Consider the following 24,082-nt stretch of genomic DNA (forward strand, 5'->3'; position numbering starts at 1 on the left):
GGCCGGCGGGGGCCGGCCTGTGCTCGGGGAGGCGAGGCGAGGAGGGGGCGGCGGCGGTGCGTGTGGCGGCGGGCGGGAGGGAGGAGGAGGAGGGCGGCGGGGGCGCGCCGCCCGGGGCTGATTGGCCGCCCCGTTTATAAGAGGTGCCCGGCCGGGGCGGCGAGGTTGTTTGCTGGCGCTGGGGAGCTCGGCGGAGCCGCGTGTGGAGCCGTCGGAGCGGAGCGCAGCGGAGCTGCGATGCGTCGCGCCAGCCAAGACTACACCAAGTACTTGCGCGGCTCCGAGGAGCTGGGCAGCGGCGCCGCCCACGAGCGCGCACCCGCACCCGCCGCCCGCGTCCCGCTCCCTCCTCGCCGCCCTCGTCCTCCTGGGGCTGGGGCAGGTGGTCTGCAGCGTCGCCCTCTTCCTCTACTTCCGAGCTCAGGTAAGCGGGGTCTGGCGCGGGCTCTTCCTGCTGAGGCAGGTGCGGTCGCCTCGCACCCTGCAGGGTAGAGCAAGGCCCTCGTGTCAGTGCGATAGAGGGGGTAAATTAAAGAAAAACAAATAAAAAAGTTTTAGAAGGCACTTATGTGTCTCTAAAGTTGATCCAGTTCTGATCAGTCGGGCCAGTGGGCTCGCAGTGCCTTTCCCAGCGTGTGCTGTGCTGTACCCGGATCACTGGAGCCGCTCAGTACCAGGAGTTCCAGGCAGCGCTCCGGGCATCGGCTGCTTTTTGGGGTACAGGGCTTCCCTGACTCGAGAAACAGTTTAGTCCTGATCCTTCACCTGAAGTCTTGCAGGGCTTTGGTTTTTAATGATCAGCTTTCAGTTATCCACCGGAGAGAATTTTGGCATTGCGTTTTAGGCAAAGGTTCTTCAGCCGGAGGGTGGCTGGGCACTGGAACAGCTCCCCAGGGAAGTGGTTACAGCACCAAGCCTGACAGAGTTCTAGAAGTGTTTGGACAATGCTCTCAGGCACATGGTGCGATTTTTGGAGATGGTGCTCTGTGGGGTCAGGAGTTGGACTTGATGATTCTTGAGGGTCCCATCCAACTTTGCATAATAAGTGATTCTGTGACGTGGCTGAGGTCTTTGGCTGCCTTAAATGTTTCACCAGCAGGAGAAATGGCTTTAAGGACAAAAAAGATAGTCATGCACCACCACTCGTGATGGTTTGTCAGGGGTGCTGCGGAGGAGCTGGCTCTGTGTGCCCGTGGGCATGGCCCACAGGTGCCTGCCGCAGCTCAGGAGCCTTTTCTGGGATTCTGGGGATGCCTGGGAGGGCCGCGCCTCACCTGCCAGGCCTCACGTGTGCCGGGATGCCTGGGAAGAGGCGCAGTGCCGAGAGGAGCGCGGGCAGTGTCGCTGCCGGGGCAGATAAGGTGACGAGCGGTTGGGCTTTCGGAGAGCACAGGGCTCTGCTTCTTGGAAATGGTTCGGCTGCCTGGATTCCCTCGCTGCTGCATCTCTTACCCGGCAAAGCTGAGCCCTCTCGGAGGAAGTGGGGAGCTGCCAGCTAGTTGGTTCTCAGGGCTAGGTGTTAGATCTCTGCTTGGCTTTATTGTCGGATGCTAGCTGGTTCTGTTGATGTGGGTCTGACTGCCGTCGTGGAAGTGGTGCTTCTGTGGTGTGTACTTTTCATTTGAAGTCGGCAGAGGCTGGAAACCTGTTTCGGTTTACTTTCTAGGTAGAGGCACTTGATCTTGAGGTAGCAGGCTGGATTTCTGAACTAAGTGCACTCTGAAAGCAGGTGTTGCACAAGTGTATGCCCACTTAATCAGATGAGTGACTGTCAAATATACAGTAACGCTGCTGATAATTTATTGTGCCGACTAATTCTTATTTTCTTACTGACAATGGCTTTGTGTTTTCCATTTTTCGAAAAATAAAATGTAACGGCAGTACTGCACTTAGTTAATCATAACTTGTATATTTCAGAAGAGTGACATTTAATTTCTGGGACTCATTGTAAAGTAGCTTAAAGCTACTTGTTTGCTTGACAGTGAAATAAATTAATGCCTGCATCATCTTGTGACAGGGGAATGTTTTTCACTCCAGATGTTCATGAACCTGAAAAGACATTCTTGTCAAAACGTAGCTTGGAGATGCACAGCTATGTGTTCATTAGGGGGCTCGAGAGCCATTGCAATCAAAACAACTAATCAAAGTGTACCCCCTTATAAAAGACTCTTCCTGACAGGTACATGTCAGGGTTTCATGTGCTCCTAACAAAGGGTAAAAAGAACCATAATGGCTATTTTTCTTCTGCTTCCTTGATTTTAAAAAATGGCATGGTTCAGGTGTAATTCTGCATTTGACAGCTTAATTCTCTTGCTAGTTTCTTGTTCCTGTAGATGTGGAGTAGTGCTGTTGAATGCAGTCTTTCATAAATTTGAGTTTCCAAAACACCTAAAGAGGTGATATAACTTAATGTAGGCTTGAAGTCATTGCCTAAAAAATTGTAATGGAGAACATGTCATCAATGGCAAATAGAGTAATAAGTATACTCTTGAATTAAGTACATCATTCACTATAAGAAGATATGGTAATTCATATTTGTTCATAATTTCTAATTATGGAATAAGATAGATGGAAAAACATAGTAGGTCCTGCAGCAGTTAATTCTTATTTCACACTCTTTGAGATTTATTTTATTTAAATGGGACATGATCAGACCTCTTTCTTTCGGAAAGATTTCTGTAATGTTTGATTTTATTAAGCTACTTCAATTTGGCCTTTTCAGTGTAAATAACAGAACTTAAAAACTTTTAATTAATTTTTAAGAAATAATGAGCCATTAGTAGTAAAAGCTGTGCATGAAAAGATTCGAATTGTTTGCTTGGTAAATTAAGCAAATGTGAATTAGAAAGATTTGACTGTATAGGCTGATATTAAGAAATTATATATATATCTTAGAAGCTCTTTAAAGCTTATCTAAGAGTCTGAATAAACTCTGACTCAGTTTTACCACTCACATTTTGTCTGTATTTGCATAAAATCATTTGGGCTGGATCATGACATCGTATAAGCTGAGACAATAGTTGAGGTTTTGGTTTTTCCTTAATTTTGTTTATGTTGTGGCTTGAGCATTTGGAATTTCACAAGACACATAACTAAGACTGACACTAGGTTTTCACGGGTAAACACATGTTTGTGGCCAAGAAATAATGCAGTGCCATGCAAGTCAGACAATGAGCTGGTATGTCGAAAAAGAAAGGAAAAAAGAAAAAAGCAACAAGTTTGAATTTTACCAATATAATCACAATAGTGTACTGAAATGTAAAAACGTTAGCATGTTTTATCCTTGCTCTTTGGTCTGTCCTGTGCAGTGTACTGAGTCCAAGAAATTAAACAATGTATTGGTCTTAAGCATTTATTTTGCCTATACTTTGAGGAGTATTTTCTCATAATCTGTAAAAATGCCATGAAAATTTAGTTATGATACTCAGATAAGCTGGAGGTCATCACTCAATAGAGACTCATGCACAGCGCAAGGCGAGAGAAGTATCTTCTTTAACTTTGACTAATAAATGCTGAGGTATAGTCTCAAAAAGCTTAGCTTTTAAGCTTTTCTTTCTGGCCTATTTCCTTGGTGGAATTAGATTTCAAAAGAGTAGGAATCTGGTCTAGCATTGAGCTGGAGGGCAGTGAAGCAAATTGAAAGTACTCAAAATGAAATGTGGTGGCTGGGTGTCTAATGCCCACAGTTTGAGCTAGACCTCCAAGAGTGTGCACTTTTCCCATTAAAAAAAAAGTCTGTACAAATTTCAAGTATTCTACCAGATTGAAGAGTTCACAGTTGGATAACTGGTGACCTGGAAGCCCAGTTTTTATTGTCATTTCATGCTTATGTGGAATTCTTGTGGTATGTTTTCAAACTATTACCTTTCAGACTTCAGATGAAGCTTTGTGAGCATTGTGGCTAACAGAAAAAACAGCTTGCTGGGGATTGTTAACATCATCCAGAAGCCTGAAAGAACCCCTTCTTGGTGCTTAAGAAAGGTCACGGAGTGCAAAGTGATATTTGATAGTCTGGAAAGTGGTTTAAGTTTGAAAAGAAGTACAAGTATAGATTTTAAACATTTATTGTAAGGAGTAAGTATTTAATGCAATATTGTAACAGTGAATAATTGATGCAAAATTTAATAGTAAAGGTGGGTGGAATGTATTGTGCCTTTTAAAAGCAGAGTGAGTCTTTTTTACATCAGAAAATTGGTCCTTAATTCTGTAAGTAACTTTAACCCATGATGCTGGAGTTCATTTTGGCTGCCCTGAAGTGGCTGAATAGAGTCCAGAAATGCAACTAGAATGATGAGAGATGCTGAAAACTGGGGGCACTGAACAGACTGACCTGATTTCAAGGTCAGGCAAAGCAGATATTAAAAATAAACTAGATACTCCTCTCTTTAGTTTAATTCCTCTTGGGTATTTAGGATACTTCACACTTTATAAAGCTTTCTCCTTTATTTGTGTTTGCATCTTGATATTTCTTCCAGATATTAAATCTTTAGGACTTTTTACTGAAGGTATCCTGCCTTGCAAGTTAGCAAGCTGGTTCCGGTATTTCATAATAATTTTCTCGTTCTTTAGAAGTTCTTCTCAAAACATGTCTTTGGAAGTTTTTCTGTGCATCATTACTTCCCCGGTTTTGATCTCAGTGCTCGGTAGTGCTTGTTGACAGCCATGGCAGTTCAGGGCATGTTCTCTGTAAAGATTTACGATGCAGGATTTCTGAGAAGTCCTTTTCAGGCAAGTGAGCTGATTTTCGTGGTTAAATGCGGTGAAGACTATTCTTGAAGGCATTCCTTGAAAAAGGTGAGGGCAGCAGGTGGGCTAGTCCCAAGATGGGAGTTTCCCCTTATCACACAGTAACTCTGGAGACTTGCAGTTTTTGTCAGGGTGGGCTGCACAGCTCCAAGTTGCTGAAACCATCAGCTGCTGTGCTTCCATTAAGTCTTCAGTCTTTCACCTGTAGGTGCAGATTTCTGAGCAGATGAACTGTAAACTGAACAATCTGCTGTTACTGTTGTGATACAGCACTGTGTGGCACATTTGAATGATTGCTGATAGCAATGAATCTGTGCTGGCGTTATTTTTCATGCTGGACACTCAGGACTTTACAAATTTCATTATCTTTGTGCTGTAAAACCTAGTTTTCTTGCCTGTAATTCAGATGTGTTTTAGTAAATCCAAAACTGGGCTAGTAGTCTATGTCTAGTAGAATTACTGATACAAATTTATTAGCAGATATTTGCTGAAATTTTCTGTGTTCTATTCTGTGGTTTGTGTAGAGGGAAGAAGACTCAGATACCCAGATCCTGTTAAGAGACATCAGTTCAGTCAGGTCTCTAATGATCCCAGCATGAGAGGTTACATTTGAAGTAAAGGGCCCAGTTTTGGGTCCCTCAGTACCAGAAGTATATCAACAAACAGGAAGGTGTCCAGCAGAAGAAGGTCCACTGTGACAGATAGGAACAATCACGTATAAAAGAATGGAAAGCTGGATTTTTTGACAAAGAACAGACTAAGGTGTGGGAAGCTAATCACTGTTTTCAGCTACCTGAAGACAGGCTCTTCAGAAGCATGCAGCAGAAACAAAAGGCACAGTCATGAATTGCACCAAGGATATCAAACCCAAGGTTTTTTACACACTAGAAGTAGTGAAGTTTTAGGACAGTTTGTCCAGAGAGGTTGAAAAAAGTCTTCCTTGATGGACATTCCCTAAAGCTTGTCTAGAAAATGCCTTAACCCACCTGGCCTAAGGTACAAGTTGGCCCTGCTTCAAGTAGGGGGCTGGACTAGAGACATCCAAAGGTTCCTTCCAACCCATGCCATTCTGCATTAGCTGCCTTTTAGCAGCTGTTGGTAAACATTTTGTGCTTCTCTTTTTTTTATTATTTCTTTTTATTTTATTTCTTTTTCATTATGTTTATTTTAGTTGATTTTCTGGGTTCTGAATGCAAGTGGAACATAGTGTGAGAGATGCTTGAAGAGTGCAGTTTTACAGTCAGTTAAAGCTAGTGCTGCCTTCCTGATACTTAATTCTTATGCCTATCCCTGCACTGGCTCCGATGCTTATCTGATATATCTGGAGTGACTTGGTTTTGGGCAACTTATCTTAAAGGAAATTAGGCCAGCAAAAATTCCTGCCTTGTTACTGATTTAGAAGAGGATACTAAAATCCAGGAATTAAATTCTGTGGTGAAGGGGGTGAGAGCAGAGAGGTGCTGGTTTAGATCTCCTTATGCAGTAATGAAAACATTAATAATAATGAAAACATTAATAAAGCTGCACTGCCCTAGCTGACTTCAGAAGACATTAGTGGAGGTGTTTAGTAATTCATAGAGCTGCAATGGCTATACACAGATTTTCTTTGGGGATTCAGCTGTATCAGGCCATCACAGGAAGACGTTTCTGCCTCCAAGCCATTCTGGTGAAATGGTTTAAATATGTGGTCAAAGCTGTGGCATCTTATGATCTTCAGGTGAACCTTCTATGACCTGTTTCATTCCAGATGTGCAGGGATGACTGAGACAGCTAAACCAGGCTACAGGATCTGACAGTGGTCTGAATTAATTGGGCAAAGAGCTTTCCATCTGGAGACTTGAGCAGAAGGGTGGTGATGGAGGCAGCATTTGGCTCTGCTGTCTGTGCAAAAAATGTCTCTGCTGTGTGCTACTATTGGGTGGCTGCTTGGGTGGTGTAGACTTCAATTCAGCTCTGTAATCCTAACCTTACACTTTTAAGTTAACTAACTTCTTTTTTGGGGGGTTAGGGAGTTGAATTTATGTTCCTGTGAACAAATGATATGCTTGATTCACTCTGGCTGTTTTGTATTGTGAAAAACTTCCTTTTGATACAGTGTTTTGTTCAGCTCTGTGTTAAAGAAAACTGAACACTAGGCACTGTCCATGATGTCTTCGTATTTCTGCATTGCACTTACAAATAACCTTTTGTAATTCTCAGGTAAAAGTGTTCTTTTGAACTAAAGAAAGACAGAAGTCAATGTTCTTAAATAGACCAGCTGATACAGTTTGGGTGCACATAGACTAAGAGTTTAGGTGCATAAACCCTTCTTTAAGCCTGATGTAAAAGTAGAATAAATGCGAGTTGAGAACAATTTCTGAGAGTCCTAGGCCATCTCCAAGAGATAGTTGTTAATCTCTTCAGTGTAAAGGATTTGGAATATGTGAAAAAAAGGTGAAATGGTTTAAATAGTTTTTGTGCAATAAAATGCTGTCAAGGTACAGTCCTAATCCTTGGATTATCTTTCAGTTTATCTAAGCAATACCACACAGGATTTAAAAATATACTTGATTGAGTCACAAAGACTGATTGATAAAAATGTATTGCAGATACTCTAAACTTACCATTCCTTGTCCAATGATGCAGAGGTGTCTTGTGGTGCAGTTTAATAATCTTTTGGTCTTTAACTTCTGCTGCCTTGCTGTCTTTGTGACCATTTCACACAGCAATATCTCTTGCCACTGTCATGGCTTTAATCCCAGCTGGCAACTAAGTCTCAGACAGCTGCTCACTCCCTAATGGCATTCTGGAGAGAACTGGAAGAGTAAAAGTGAGAGCTCATGGGGTTGAGATAAAGAAAATTTAAAAGGTAAAGAAAAAGCTGGAAATGCAGAGGAAGCAGAATATGAAGGCAGCTGTTTAGCCATCCCTAGGACAGCAGGGCTCCACCACACATAAAGTGACTTGGGAAGACAAATACCATCATTCCAAATGTCTTCCCTTTCCCTAAAGTGACTTGGGAATACAAATACAAATTCCAAATGTCTTCCCTTTCCTCCTTCTTTCCTTTATATACTGAGCATGATGCCATATGATCTGGCGTATCTCTTTGGTCAGTTCTGGTCAACTGTCCAGGCTGTGTCCTGTCCCAGCTCCTTGTGCACCCCCAGCCCTCTCTCTGGTGGGTTGGGGTGGAGTAGGAGGCAGGCACTGACTCAGTGTCAGCCCTGCTTAGCTGTAACAAACACATCCCTGAGTTACCAACATGGTTTTGGTCACAAATGCAAAACATAGTCCCATAACAGCTACAATGAAGAAAATGAACTTTATCCACAATGAGCACATCCATAAAACAGTTTCAGTGATAGCTGACTGACAGCTTCAGTGACAATTTCAGTGATAAATGGTTTCAGAGATAACTTCTGTGTCTTCTCTTGAAAATGATGTGCTATAGACACACATACATACTTTCCCCAAGTTTCTCTACTTGACATTCATGTGTAATCTTACAAACAGCAGCTTTTGAGGTAGGATAACGGTGTATGTTTCATGCTAAAATAACTGTGATATTGCCATGAGTGGTTAAAATACGGAATTCAAAAATATTGACTTTACCATAAGAATGGGATTTATCTTTTATAAGTCATGTATCTAGTTGAAGCTAATGAAATAGGCAGCACCAGCAGATAATTCATTCTCCTATCTGGCATATTTGTTGGATGAAATTAACACTGATGTTGGGAACTTTTTCTCTCTACTGTTTATAATGAGAATTTAGATAATAAACTTAGCCAGGGCCAAACTTTTAGGTGTTTGAAAAGTGTCTCTAACACTTAGAACTGTGGTTGTGCCTATGTTTTTGTTTCAGATGGACCCTACTAGAATTTCAAAAGAACATGCACACTGTGTCAGAACACTTTTTGGACACCAAGAAAGTACAGATTTGCATGATGCCTCCTTTGAAAGTCAAGAAGCAAAGTTAATGCCAGAATCCTGTAGAAGTGTGAAGCAGGCTCTCCAAAGGGCTGTGCAGAGGGTGAGTGGCACAGATAATGTTTCTTTATTTCATGGCCCTGTTGAAATTAAAACAATTTTTCTGAAATCTGTATTCAGAGGTAAGTTCTATAAATTATTTCCTGATGTTTGAGTAACTCCAGGTGCTTTATCCAGGGTTGTATTGTATTTGCTGATGAATCTGGTAATGGCTAACCACTTCTGTATTCAAGTACCTTTTATTTAATTTTTTTTAAGAAAGAAAGACTTGAAGTTGTACTAAGAAAACTTATGGTAGTTAGGTGATTAGCCATTCTGACAATTTGGATGGGCCTGAACAATAGTCATTTATGGTAACATTTGTATAGGTTTTCCTTATGCTTGTAACAAGTGTCAGTTCCACATTCTTTTCAAGGGAATCTTCCAAATAAGATTCTCTTAAGTCAAGATCATCAGCAAGCAAAATATTGCCTGAAGGAAAAGGAGATAGCATTTGCTCTTGTTTCTTACTGTGGAGTCCAAAATGAGGGTCAATTCCTGCTTTGGTTTTGCTCACTTTGCCAGTTCTGTGTTCTGTGCAGGCCAGTCTCTCACTGGCAGGAGACCTGCTTGGCCGTAGCATGATAACTGGGTGGTCTTTCCCCGGGAATTGAGAATGACAGGTTGTTCCCAAACACAAATGACACAAAAAGTCAGCCCTAATGAAGAAGCCTAGGCAAGCTGCAAATATGCCACAAATCCCTTTTATTGCAGTTACTGCCTTTGATCTCTTTTTGTGTTCATGATAGTGTTTAGTGCTAATTATGGGCTGTGTAACAGATGGATGTCTGCTATGGTACTTGGTTTTTCTGGCTTATCAGGCCCATTACAACTTTACTGCCTCACATCTTCATAGGACTGGCAGTTTTTCCTTAAGGGTACTACATTAGATTTGAGCTGAACTCATGTATGCTTTAGCATGAACTGTACTTGAGTTAAATTTACCATTTGAATTGTGCTAATGTGATGTTTGGTTTTAACTGAGAGCTCTAAGTCACAGATCTTTTTGTCAACAAAACACAGACATAGGAATCTATCTCTTGTCCCTTTTGCTAGCCACCTCCTTCAAGAGCTTCAGGAGGAAACAAAGGGTTTTGTCTGTAGAATTAATTCTTTCCTCCTGCATTTCATAGAGCCTCTCACGCTGCACCTCCATATGTGCTGTGTGCTGGGCTGCTCCTTCACTCGTGACACAGGAAGGAGCTTGTTACAGTAAGTCAGTGGGGAGCCCTGTGTTCTGGTCATTTGCTGCTGGTTACTCAACAAAGGCACTGGCTTTAGCTGAGGCTTTATATCCTGCCAGTCGGGATGGAGGTTAAATGCTGCAATGTCCGTGGCCAGGATAAGTAGTGAGTAGGGATAACTTTTTTGGCTGATCACCATTAGTTTGAGAACAATGAAATTTCCCTTGCCAAAGTAATTGGACTCTGAAGTTCCTTTGAATGCAATGGAATTTATTAAGCAGCTGCACCAGTGATCTGGGTGCTTTGTCATCTTGTATCAATGACAGAGAAAGACAGATAGGCAGGTGGTGACCTGGGGCTTTTTACATCTTTTTGGTACATCAGAGAAGTGAAAGTAACAGTGTCAAGGCAGAATTATACTTTATCATCATCAGTAAATTCTGCCTTTCAGTCACCCTGCAAGAGTGAGGAGCAGAGATGCAGCTATAACTTACTTGGAGTTGCACACACTCCTTTGTGTGTGGATCCAGCTAATGTGACTTAAAGGAGGTTTTCTGTTGTCTGTGCTTTCTTCACTTTACTTAAGGAGAATAAAAAATCTAACTTACATGTGTTTTAAGAACCAGTATCCTTATTTGAACTGGCAGCATGCTAAATGACTAAAATGGAGCATTTTAAATTACCATTTGTTTTTTGATTTTTCAAAATACTGTCTTTTGCAATTCAAGATGTTCAGGAAATGAAAATAGACAAATTTATTTTGCTCATGTTTATGGTCTGGTTACAGCTTCTAGCTTCCTGTGCCAGTTCTCATCGGTTTTCTTTGCACACCTGTAGACAGAGTGCTTAAATGTAAAGCAGAGATTGATGTTGAAAGTGGAAGTGCCTTATGAAAACCAGTGTAGTAGTGCTGCAAGGTCCAGTCTAGAAATACTTGTCTCCTGAAAAAGTAATATTTTTTTTCTTTTAATCATAATCTAATGATTGATTCCTTAACATAATCTTCTTAAGGAGCAGCTTACTAAGTAGAGAGACTATTTTAATATTGCATATAAAATTTGCAAGCAGCCAAATAATATGCTTTCCTAGCCAGTGTGTTTGCTTAATTTTTTTCCATGTAAAAATCTTTTGGCAGCCCAGATGCTCCAACCACAGTCCTTATGAAGTCTATTATGAGCCTGAAGTGGAAAGGACTGCAAACACATCTTGGGTCAATCCATAAGTAACTTTGCTTGGCAGTGCTCCCAGGTTCTAGCTGCTTGTGGAGTTCAGGCATAAGCTGTTCTCTCACATGGCAGCAGAGTGCTTTGCTAGACCTCCAGGGCAGCATTTATAAAGAAATCTATATACTTAGCAGACATTTAAAGAGCACGTAGTTATGGACCAAATAAAGGTTTCACAAATGATTGCTGTAAGTTGTTAAAATTTTGTGTACAATTCTGCAGGTTTCCATCCTACAGTTGTATGTGCCTTTTTTTTTTTCCTGCAAGCAGTAGACTACTCATTTGGAGAGAGGTTTTATTACTAGTCTCTAAACTACAGTCTGATGAATATAGGTTCATGTACTTTTTATTTTACTTCTTTTCTGATTAGCATTCTTCAAATTGCTGAATTTCCGGCAAGAGAATCAGATACTGCTTCTTGGTATCAGGATCTGTACTGTACTTAAAGCACTTGGTAATAAGAGTCAAGTGCTTAAAGAATCTTTAAGATCACATCTGAAGCAATAAGTGAGTGTCCAGAAGTTCTCTTTTCATTGGTCTCTAAAGGCTACTTAGAGCTGCTCAAAGTAGATACTGAGATATTTAGATAAAAGCTAAAGGAGACTAAAAACCTTTCACAAACGTCATGTCTTCAGGTTTAACCTTGTCCTCTGCATCCTTAGCATTGGACAGAAGTTCAAGAGCAACAGATACTTTTGCAACCTGCTGTGAATGAGCTAGAGAGCAGTTCCCAACTTTCCAGGCTCTTAAAACATGATTTTTAGCTTTAAAATGAGAATGTTTTGGAGCTTCTTAGTGACCTCTCTCTCTCTTTTTTTTTTTTTTTGGATGAAGGGAAGACATGTTTTTAATTTTTGTGACTAACTCCTTGTCTGTTATTTAAACAGTGAGTGTGTGGAGGAGGTTGGAATGTGGGAAGCAGGCCAGCAGAGTTGACTTGGTGGGCAGTGAGCAAATGACAAAGGTGTACAAGTGCACCTTGTTGTAAGATTAAGAGTGGGGTGATTTTTGTGTACAGTTCTGCTAAAAATAACTGAACAGCTTGGTATCACACATGCTTCTGTGGATGGCAGTCTTAAGAGAAGTTGCTGGTAATGTTTTGTCAGCAGTGTTCATGCCATTATAGCAGTGTCTTGGTCATGGGTTCTGTTGAGCTGCTTCTGCCTCCTTAATGAACCTCTACATTGTAAGTATGAGACACCTAACAACATTCAGCAGCTAAAAAAAGCAGTTGATACTTTGGTGATTTGAGAAATCACAGCTCTTAATTCCTTGCAGTAAGAATACCTGGGGATTTTATAATCCCATTAAGAGGCTACCTTCAAACATCCACTGAAAAATGTCCTTCAGGGTCAGAAGCAAATGCATAGTTAAATGCTTTTGTAAGGTAGGTTGTGTTTCAGCACCTTGGAACTGTATGAACATCAAGTGAAAAAAAAAATCAAGAAGTGTTAAACTGCTTATTCCTTAGGAGGAAACCTAGGGAATAATTAATGTATTTTGTCTTCATTTTGGAAGCTGGGGCAACATGACAGAATATCAAACTTTGATGAGGCTGGTCAGAATCAAGTAAAGAAGTTGACACTAGTCTGGAACTTAGAGAGCTGCTGGAGGATTTTTATTTTCTGGCCACAGTCTATCTACTTCTGATCCAGTGACAGGCTCACAAAAGAATCAATGAACAATTGGCTCAAACCCCCCAGCCTTGGGGTTGTTAGTGCCATGGTCTAACCAGTTGAGCTAATCATGAATTCCAGACAAGGAGAGTTGTGGACCCAAGTCCTCCTGGGTAGCTGTCCTGCTTACTGAGTGGTGAAGCTGCAGATGAACAGCACCACCACCAGTTAGAAGGAGAGCAGCTCAGACTGATTTCGAGAGGACCAGAACCATTCATTGTGGAAGATGAGCTGAGTCAGGCTGTTGGGTTTCAGAAGATGAGGTATTCAGCTGCTTAAGCTAGAGCATCTTTGGAAATGTGCAGAAGCAGAACTGAATGCTCCTAAGAAAAATGTAAGTTAAAACTAGAATAGTAGTTGACCAATTCAGGGCTTTCAAGGGCTGAGCAATTATTAATCATGGGACATTTCTTTTTTTTTTTTTCTTAGTACCAGGTCTAGATAGTAGGAGATTAGAATGTACATGGTCCTTTTTGGATCTGCTCAGTAGGCATTCCAAGCAAGGACACTATCACATCCTCCCAAAGGAAGGGATATTGAACCAAACTCCACATCTGAGAAGTTCCCACTGAGAAAGCAAGAAGACGAACATGTCTCTCCTTCAAGGGAAAAAGGGCTGGGATGGGTGTGCTGCAATAATCTCTGAGAGTGTGGTCTATCTCCCAGGCTCTTCTTGCCTTACATCCTGTTCTCTTTAGAGGCTTTTGCTATTTTTCGCTGTACCGAGTACTTGCGTTCTCTTGTCATCTTCCTATTTCCTACTCAAGTGTGGCTAGTGGCTGATGCTGACATGCAGCTCCTAGAATTGAACTTCATTTTTGTGCTTCTAAAACTGACATTGAAGTAGGAAGATCAGAGAAGCAAAGTGAATGTAAATGCGGGAAGTGGATGCAAGTTTTGCTGCTTTTGAAGTTGTGATTCTTCTGCTTTTCTTTTCGTCTTTACAGCAAAAAGCATCTTCATGATTCTTATCTATGAAATCAGCATATCTCAGCTGAAGTATTATGCTTTGATAGTCATACTACAACTTCCACACTGCTGTGGCTTTTCATTTTGGTTTAACATTTAAACACCTACTGAAGGGGGAAAGTGAGAGTAATAAATGCACCAGCCAAGGTACTACATATTTCACTGCGGTTGCAAAACTGCATAAAAGCAGGACTTCAGGTGTTTTCAGAGCAGGATTTCAAATTCTGAAACACCCCAGTGATTGAGAGCACAGTGGGACTTTGCTGATCTGGCCAAAGCTGAGATGTATTTCATATACATGGATTGAATCAGGCAAACAGCAGTGTGCGTGGCAGAAAGATGAAGTAAAGGACCACTCCTAGGTTCAAAGGGGGCTATCTTCAGCAAAATGTTTCCTTGTACTAAACGCCTTCTTGATGGCTCCATGCTATGAGGTATTCAGAATAACAAACATATTGCCTCCATTTTTTTAGAAAACAGATAGTCATGGGGAAAGGAGAGACAGAACTGCGGGTTGAGCTTAATACTAACTCTCAGTCTAGGCTTGTAACAAGAACAGGCTGCTTAAATTTTGAAATCTGCTGTTTTTTATCTTTTTCTCAAGAGGAGTACAGGTGTGAATGATTAAAAGAAAAACTTTTTGTGGTGCCTGATGTCTGCATTTTGTGCTGTTCTTGGGTCTGGGTAGCATAGTTCTTATTTATGTTAAAATTTATCTGCAGCTAAGAATGACATTCTTTTGAAGTCTGGCACCCAGTCCCTTTGGTCCAGTATGGATGATACTTAATCCTTCAGTTCCTGCTTACCTTGTTAGAAGTGAGCCTTGATTGTAAAGCCTTGTAGCCTTCCCTGTTGGTGGCCAGTGGTGAGGGGTGGAGGTTTTCATTCACCTCATCACAAATGAAATTCAGAGTTTAGCTGTCCTTAGTTGTTAGAGTGATTACACACTAATTCCTGTATAGAAATGCCTCTTTCTTTGTTTTTAGACTCCAAGAAATTAAATCAGTTCATAAATTCCATTGTTTGAGGTGATGCCTTCTTATCAATCATTGTTCCATTATACTTAGAGAAATATTCCCAGTACAGTAAGTAGAAAAGATTTTAAATGTGCTGTCAGCACTAGAGTAAATCATGCAGTGATCATACATACTAGCATTTCTATCCACCTTTATTAGAATTACCAGATTACTAGATGTAATTTGATTGTGTGTGCCTGTTACATAAATTATCGTATTTACGTGATTTAGATCCCAGACATCTGAATGTGCTGCAGGTGGAACAGCATCCCCAGATACATGCACAGACTATTGTAGGTGTGCAAACTAAACGTTGTTACAATACCAAGAAAACATCAAAGCAATGTTTCCTTCTCATTTTAGGAAGTCCAACGTGCTATGGGAAGAACGCCACCAAGACCAGAAAAAGGTAGGTATTGGTTTATGAATAAGCAATATTTAGTTCCACTAAACTTGTCTTTTTGGGATAATGCATTTCTTTTATCTCTAGCTGCAATGGAGGCATTAGGACTTGAACTGTACAAGAGGAACAAACCTGAGAAGCAGCCGTTTGCCCATCTCATTATTGATGATAAGAATATTCCATCTGGTAAGTTTGATTTTTAAGTGAATACTTGCAATACTAATATAAATGTATAGAAAGTGAAGTATATGAAGATATTTCAGCAAAACAGCAACAGACTGGGACTTCAGAAATGGCTTTTGATAGTGAGAATAAATTGGATGCATTAAAGAATTTCAGAGGCAGCAGGAGTAGTGGTAAGAGGAGGACGGCTCCCCTTTGTGTGAGTCTTGTGCTGATTTGAAATGGCCTCCATTTCAAATTGCCCTTTTTCTTGACCAACCTCTTGAGGGGCAATCCTACCCCTTTGTGCTGTCTTCAGGTGAGGAAGGAAGATCTACGTTGAATTCTCTCCTCTAAAGTTTCCCATTTTCCTTTGGCCTGTGGGGCCCATCAGGAGTTTTTCACTCCCACTGGACACCAGCCATGAGGATGCATGCATACATACAAGCATGTACCAAAACATTGCCCAAGCTACTGAGCAGGGGGAAAAAATTGTTCTTGTGGCTTTTATCTGCCCCTGTGGTAAGAGGATGGCATTCTTTTATCTTGCCAGAGCTCTTATTTACTGCACACAAGTATTCAGATGGCTTTGTGAATGTCCTTGCTAGTACAATATCAGAGAACAAGACATGAGTCTGCCTTGGAACACTTTCCAGAGGAAAAGATTAATTCCTGACATTTTAAGATAGTGTTAGAACAGTTTTAGTTTTTGCCTTGGGGCACTGTCAGTTGAGATTTTTTGCTGTATTCTCAATGCTGTATTCTCAAACAGTTGGTGTGGTAGAAGTAAACCAGAGTTTTTTCTGAAGCTGTTAAGTAGAGGATCTTAAGAAGGGGTGCATTGATCACCACTGTCTTCTTTCTCTGAAGATTTATACATTCTGTGGGGCTGAACTAATTGTTAATTGAGCTATGCACATTGCTTTCTGTTTTATATAATGAAACCAAAGGGGAATGGTGTGTTGAGATTCAAAATTTGAGATTTTAGCAGCCTGCATAGTAATACCTTGCTCTTGCTCTATTTAAAGACAAAGAACATCTGTACAGCTTCTTGCCAGGAGGGATAGGATTCTTTCAAGTGCATTGGCATTGCCACAGTCCAGAACTTTATAGCAGAGAGCTTAAACAGCTTGTCAGATGGCAGTCAGAACTTCCACAGGCTTTCTTGTTAGCTCAAATGCCTCCCGACAATCTTCTATTTTAGTCAGATTTTGGCTTTGACCTACTTTACAATAGGTCAATAGTAGAAGATTCAGTATCAGTAAACTTGCCTTAGCATTTTATCTTTAGAAGGTTTCAATTAATTTGCTAGTCATAGAAACAGATCACTTATCTGCAGAAATGGGCTGTGTGTCAGTGTTACAGTCTGGGAAATCCACCTTATTCTGTGTGGAATTTATTTGCTGCTTACCTGAATTTTGCTGTAGACTGTAATTTTAAAACTGCAGTTTTCAGCAGCTGATAATTTTTACAGTTGTGCATTGCTGCACTAACCTTCAAGGGTGTGGCACAGCACATCTATGGGTGATGGCCAGGGAGAGAGACATTGTTCATTTTTTTCTGCAGATGAACCCCTTGCCAGTGTGATGAGCTGTGCATATACTCCCTTCTGATCTGGCTTTTGCCTCTTGCAGAGGAGCATTGCCAGGAGTTAATTCATGAGCACAGCTTCTGCAGCCCTTGTGGGCATTGCAGCAGTGAGGGGCTGCATCCTTAGGGATAGCAGGAACCCTGAACCTGCTGGCTGTGAGGCACTTCAATATCATGCTCACTGGCATGAGGCAGTACCCACTTGGCAGGGTAGCACAGAGATTAGTGACAGGCATAAAGAAAGAAATTGCCATTTGCAGTCAGAGAAAACAAGATGGGAGAGGAAAATCTGGTGACCCCTCAGGAAAATTTTTCTATTTTCTTCCCCTGATTCTTTACCCTGCATGTCTGACATCCATCTTAACTGTTTTCTGCCATCCCTGAGTGGACAGATCTCTTAGTATTTTAAGGTTCTATACTGTCATCAAACTCATCCAGAATAAACAGTGCCAGGAAAAAAAAAAGTCTTCATCACTGTCAAACAGGATTTTAAGCAGTTTTCTAGTGAACGCCCTTCATGAAGTGACAATGAGCAGTGTCTGTGAGAATATTTTGCTTTTACCTGGTTCACAGTAATGTCAGGCCTCAAGTGGACTTTTGCAGCTGGGGGGATAGTGCAAGGGAGGGAGGAAAATAACCCTGCTCAGATCGTGGTGTCCCCACCCACCTTTGGCACAGAAGCTGTAGTGGTTTGGCATGCTGTGTGTATTTTTTTAAGTTTGCTGCCTTAGGTTAGAGCTGGATACTTGCTGGTTGGTTTTTACCAGAGCTCACTATAAATGCGACCTAGGTTTCAAATGAAAACAGTGAATTCTGGTTTATAAATTGATTGCAGAAATTAGTTACAGTTTAAAGGGGAAAATGGCAAACAGAAATAAATATAAATGTTAAATATGTAATTTGGGGTGTGAATTGATACCTTTAGCTGTCTAAGGAAATGCTGTAGTATTCTGAGCTGTTTACAGCTGCAGGTTTGATTTAGCTGCCCTTTGCCTGCAAAAGACTTTTCAGAGCAAACAGTGCTTTGGTCCTTTTTTCAGGCTTTGTTTGTTCCTGAAAGCTACTAGGATGCAAACAAATTATCAAAACAGGGCTCCTTTCTCCTCTGTTCTCCTCACATCATCTTCCCTCTTGCTCATTAATTTTATTTAACTCATTTGTATTAATCTTAGTTCAAGCTCACAAAAAAAGCAAGACATTGTTTTCATTTATCTTCAGTTTTGAGAGAGAGTGTGCATTATCTTGAATTCTTAAATAAAGCTTTTTGCCTTGTCTGGAAGACTATTTTGTTCATTATTCCCCAGCCACTTCCTTCTCTGTCAACAGGACTTACCTTGTGCTTTTTTTTTCATGGTTCCAAAGTAAATTATTTCCCAGAAGATATTTTATTGCAGCACTTTTGACTGTCCCATGGCTTGGGTTATGTGTCAGAGTTTCTCATACATAACATTGGTGGACAGCAGATCTGGCACTTACATGCTCCAGTTTCCTGCACTTCTTGTGTTTCAGGGTACTGCTTGTTTTGCTGTCTCCAAATCTAGGTGTGTTACCACCAGAAGTGCTGAGAACCTGCTCGCTCCTTCCATTACAGGTTGCATGGCATAACTCCTACCAGAGCATCTTTGTGCTGTGCTGCTGGCTGTGGCACTCCTCTTCTGGAGCTCTGAATTGTGGCAAAATGCCTGTCTGCCTCAGCACACGATCACAGCATTATAATATAGCTTGGAAGGTGCTTCAGAAATTATCTGTACAAAGCCTTTGCTCAAAACAGAGAGGGTCATCTCCCATCATCTCTTGGCCTGTTCCCCTGAGCGTCCAAATAGTGTAACCAAAATTCACCCAGAGCTCCTCTCTGTTACAAGAGACTGTGGCACCTATTTACTCTCTTTTGCCTTCTTCAGCAGAACATCTTCCCACTGAGGGTTTCTTCCAAATTGCAGCTTGACTGGAAACTAAAAAGTTGACTTGTCAGACAAATAAAACCTGCCTAGAACTACCCAGTGTGCCACCAGGCAATCATGGCATGCCTTTCTGTTCTGTCATAGGTGTACATTCCTGTCCTGTATCTAATGTGCCTCTTCTCTGATCCAGGCAGTGATTTCTTGCCCATCCTCCTGATCTTGAAGGTAGCCCACCCTCCATGGGGCAGTATTTCTCCCAGACTTAATGATGTGCAGGCAAAGTTCTGTAATTTCCTCAGCTGTTCCTGGTGCTTCAGAGTTGCACTCTGGTACCCCTAACTCAGTATATTTTGCAGGTGAATAATTGCTGGCTAAGAGACTTAAGATCTTGCTGTCTTTCCCAGTTAATTGATGGATTTCAGATGGGGTTTTTTGAGGCACTGCAGAGAAGTTGGCTTCTCAGTCTGTTTTTGCTTTCATAATTTCTACCTGGCTGCGCTAGACCCATAGGGGAGCAGCTACTTGTGATCTGCCTTTGACAGTGCTTTTGCTTACATCTTTGTGGAAGAAAGCCAGAAGTTTGGGGTTTTTTTTGTTCTGGGCTGCTGTTAAAATATTCCTCTCACATGGAAAAGTTGGTTGCCCTTGGCAGTTAGGGGAGATTAATCTTTCTCAAATCCCCCTGTTCCTACCTCCCCTCCCTTTCTGCACAGACCTGGAGGGGTCCTGGGGCGTGCCTGTGTACATGCTCAGGGTAGAGGGCACCGTGCCCTGCTGTGTGCCTTGGAAAGTTTGCTAAGGATGGACTGTTTTGGTTCCCTGTTGGGGGAATGAGGTACTGGATATTTCAGGCAGGCATTTAGATGCACTGGGAGGCTGAGGAGTGAAGTTCTCTGGAACCTGTGTGAACCCACTGCTGTGGGAGGGAGTAAGTGGAGTCAGTCATGTGTGCTGAAAATTAGTAGTGGTTAGGGGGACAAGTTGGCCACCTCCCATCTGTTTTGTTATGCCCTGGGTGTTACCCTGAATAATAGAATGTTAGTGGCTTGTGCTTATCAGGAAGTTTGTCATAAATACTTAAGTGCTGTGTGAAGTCTAGGCAACTTAGTGTGTGGTACTAAAGATGCACAACTGTATTGACTTGTCCCCATTTTTTTGGTGTTTTTCAAAGGAAAATAGGTTTATCTTTCTACCATTACAGTCATAAGAATATAAAATATGGAAAGTTTCATAAGCTCTCTCTTTTGGGAATTGCCAGTTCAGAGTTTTTTCCAAATTTTAGTTATTTCTTGTCAACACCTACATGTTAAAGACCAGTAACAAGTTTTTCCACATTCCCCTCAACTACTTGAAACTTGAATAAAGTTTTAGGTCGAATGCAATGCCTGTGCAGAGCTTGTTGCATGGTTGCTTAGCATAATCAAACTATAGGCCAAGCAGCTGTTTTGTACCATAGTCTAGCAGATGTTCTGCTGGGAGGGCAAAGTTGTAAGTACCAGGTAAAATCTGGGAATGTATGGTGAAAAGAGATTTTTTAATTTTTTTTTTAGGATTTTTTATCATAATTGCTTCATATTCACTTTAGCCTATTGAACTCTAGTTGTTATTGATTCTAAAATAATAGAGGTTGTTTTCTAAATGTTGAAGTTCATGAAATGCTTATAAATAATCCTTTTCTTTTTCTTTATTTCCAGGAACTCGCAAAGTGAACCTCACATCCTGGCATCATGACAAAGGCCAGGCAAACTTATCAAATATGACATTCAATGATGGAAAACTGATTGTTAATCAAGATGGATTTTACTATCTTTATGCCAATATTTGTTTTAGACATCATGAAACTTCAGGAAACTTGACTAAAAGAGGGCTTCAGTTAATGGTTTATGTGATTAAGACAAACCTTAAAATAAGGCGCTTTGATGTGTTGATGAAGGGAGGAAGCACCAAATACTGGTCAGGGAATTCAGAATTTCATTTTTATTCTGTAAATGTAGGGGGATTTTTTAAATTAAAATCCGGAGAAATGATAAGTATCCAGGTATCAAACCCATTACTACTGGATTCTTCGCAAGAAGCAACTTACTTTGGAGCATTTAAAGTTAGAGATTTAGATTGAATCTTGCTTTAGCGTGCTGAAAATTTGAGTTTTTAGTTGTCCAAAAAGAACTTGAAGAACTGAAAATCTTCTGAAACCCAATTACATCTGTATAAGCCGTGTATCTCTAGAGACACGTTTTTGTCCCATGCAAATTCCAGTGGGAGTCCTGCAAATATATGACAGGGCAAAGATACAGAGTTCTCCTGATGCAGTCTTACAGCAGTTTTACTTCATTTGTCTCCACTGGCCTCAGTAGAGTCATTGTGCCTTTTGCATTGCTGTAGTTGTTGAAATCAAAACAATTAATATTATTGAGCTTCTGTTGCCAAGTTCTGCCCTGATTACCTTTACTAGTTTTGGTGCAAACATGGAGCAGGACAGAACTTGGCTCCCAACTTGCATTTAGGGCTCCGTTTTGCTTGGGTTGAGCGTTCTGACCCTGAGCCAGCAAAGATTATGAAAGTGTGACTAGTCCCATTGCATTTCATGTGGCTTTTCAGATGCTGAGTTAGGGCTGATTATGCTTTGCTGGATTAGGGTTGCAGAGTTCAGACCATGGCAGAATATAGGTTGGAGAACACTTAAAGAGTCCAGCTTAACTGTTACCTGAATAATAGGGCCATTCCAGGAAGAAGAGAGATCATCTGCTCTTGCAGTTCTAAAAAGTTAATTACAGGTCATGTTGTTATTGTTGCACAGTTAATTGCAAATATAGATTGCCAAAATATGACGTGCCTTTAAAGTGTTAGTTTGTGCCAGAACCTGCAAATACATTTTTTTAAACAAAAAGTATGTATTTTTATATTCTGTAATATCTAAAGTTATATTTCAGGTGTAATGTTTTGTGTAAAAAAAATGTAAATTATATTGTCCTATAGTATTTGATACAAAATATTTAAAATCTCTTGCTGTTTGTATATTTAATGTTTTAAACTGTTTTTATGTACAGACATGTTAAACTCGTGCACTTTTTAATCCCAATGGGAAAAAATGCAGCTATAAGAGATTGTTTGCAATTAGCAAATGTAATATATATCTTTGTTCTTCTTAACTTAATACATTTCTTTTAAACTTGTCAGTATTAAGGGAGACGAAATCACACCAATGCCATGAGTAATGATACCAGAATGCTGGTCACTGGGTGCCCTTCAAACCTGGACGTTAATTAAGCTGGCATTACGCAAAAACAAAATTTAAAAAAAATTAATACATAGTAAGTCCCAGAAATGTTTTAGGGGTATTTACAGTTATTGAGCAGGCGTATTTTCCTACAACAAAATCTGGCAGTGTTAAATTCTGCAATTGAGCAGTAACTTTTTTAGCTTAGTTTCCTGAAAAAGTGAAGCTTATGTCATTGCATTGCCTGTTCTTGTCTCCCACTGTAGCTTTTAAAACTCTGCACCCTTCTGCCAGCTTTGGCAGATGAATGGCAGAGTTAAGAGATGTTCTTGCAGGTTTTATGAGGACAGACAGCTGAGAACACCTCAGCCATTTATACATTTGTCAGTGGCTGGCCACTGTTGATTTTAGCCAAGAGATTAACTGGGGAGGCTCCTGCAGTGAGTTGTTGCTTGTACAGTGCTTGGCCAAGAGACGTGGGGCATGGAACCTGAGGGTGGGTACAGGGGCCGGGGGGAAGGCTGCAAATACTGAGGTGATGTTTAGAGCACATCTGGACAGGGGACAGCAACTTGTTGGGCAGGGGGATGAGGGAGGGTTATGAAGTGTTTGTGTGCTCTATGGATGATGTGGGGAAAGCCCACTATTTATTGCAGTAGGAAGCAAATCTGTAGGAATTGGGGCTGCATAGAAATCCTCAGGCGTTAAAAAAATTTTTTTTTGTTAAAGGAACTGAGTTGAATTCAAGCAATTATTTTATACTGTATAATAAACATTTCTTTTTAATGTTAATATTGTTTTCTTATAAAATACATTTCTAAGAAAAAACCCAACTTTGTGATTTCTTTATTTTCATGTGTACCCATGGTTCTTGTGCAGCTTTAATGATTCTATTCTGATTTCAGAATGTACCGGCTGGGTATGGTATAACCCACTCAAGAAAACTGAGGCATAAGTCACCTATTTTGAGACAATTACAATGAATTTTACACAGTTTTGATTTGGCTTCAGATCTACATACACCGCTTTCAAGTCAGGTTATATTTTTAGGGCTTGGAAATTCAGCTGAAAGTGAAGGCTTCCCATGATGTTTCACATCTCATCTAATAGTTGTCAGTTCAAACACACAAATGACTGAGGAATCTGGGGCTCTTATTTATTTTCAGGGGCTACAGGTCACAATTATTTTTTCCTACTACAAAGATGTCCAGTGGCAGGCTGGGAGAAAAATGTCTGTTCTGTGTCCTGGGGGTTTAAGTCACCCTCTGGGGAGGTAGAGATGGGGGTTCAGGTGGTTTGAAAGTAAAGTTAGACTTAGCAGCTGATTGTAGCAAATGCCCACACATGGTGTGATCTGAAGGAGGGGAGCCACCAGCACTAAATGTCACCTAAATGACAGTGCCTGTGGGCTGTGAGTGTGTTCTGGAGAAGGTCACAGGACCTGTAGCATGTGTTGAACCCCTGAGCACAGACTTGTTGGTTGTCTGTGCATCCTAAGCCACCAGAGCTGAGACAATGGCTCCTGATGCTCAACTTAGCATGCACATTCTCAATAGGAGGTCTATAAGCATCTAAATTTCACAATACGAGGCTTTAAATTTCCCTTGTGCGCCAACTTTGAAGCCTAAATGGTTTGAGGCTTGTGGTGGTTTTTGGTTTTTTTCCTTCCTTAGCATCTTCTGGCTGCAAGTTTTCTAGCTGAGTGATAAACTAGGTGGGAGGGTTGTGAGAATGTCCTCATGGGGCTTTATAGGCTGCTGTAAGAGTAACAATTATAAGGCCAGCTCTTACTCTGCTCTCTGCAAAACAGAAATCAAGTAAGAGTTGTCATTATTCTCCCTGTCATGCCTTGGTCCCTTCTTACCCTTTGTGCATTCAAAAGGAAGCAGGAAGCTCCATGTAGAGCTCTAGGTACAGTTTGACTTTGCTTTTTATATCAGAGTAGCCACAGATTGAAAAGCTTCAGTGGTGTCATTTGAGGCAA

General features: G+C 41.0%; 1 protein-coding gene across 1 annotated transcript; it reads left to right on the forward strand.

The window, feature by feature from the left end:
- Nucleotides 1-237: 237 nt before the first annotated feature.
- Nucleotides 238-22,652, forward strand: TNFSF11 (TNF superfamily member 11). The gene is given in 6 exon segments (XM_039716719.1): nt 238-311; nt 313-424; nt 8,594-8,761; nt 15,189-15,234; nt 15,316-15,414; nt 20,576-22,652. Coding segments are annotated over 6 exon segments (921 nt in total). The 3' UTR covers nt 20,998-22,652.
- Nucleotides 22,653-24,082: the final 1,430 nt, after the last annotated feature.

Source organism: Passer montanus, unplaced genomic scaffold, assembly GCF_014805655.1.
Source record: "Passer montanus isolate IOZ18808 unplaced genomic scaffold, ASM1480565v1 scaffold36, whole genome shotgun sequence".
NCBI classification, from domain to species: domain Eukaryota; kingdom Metazoa; phylum Chordata; class Aves; order Passeriformes; family Passeridae; genus Passer; species Passer montanus.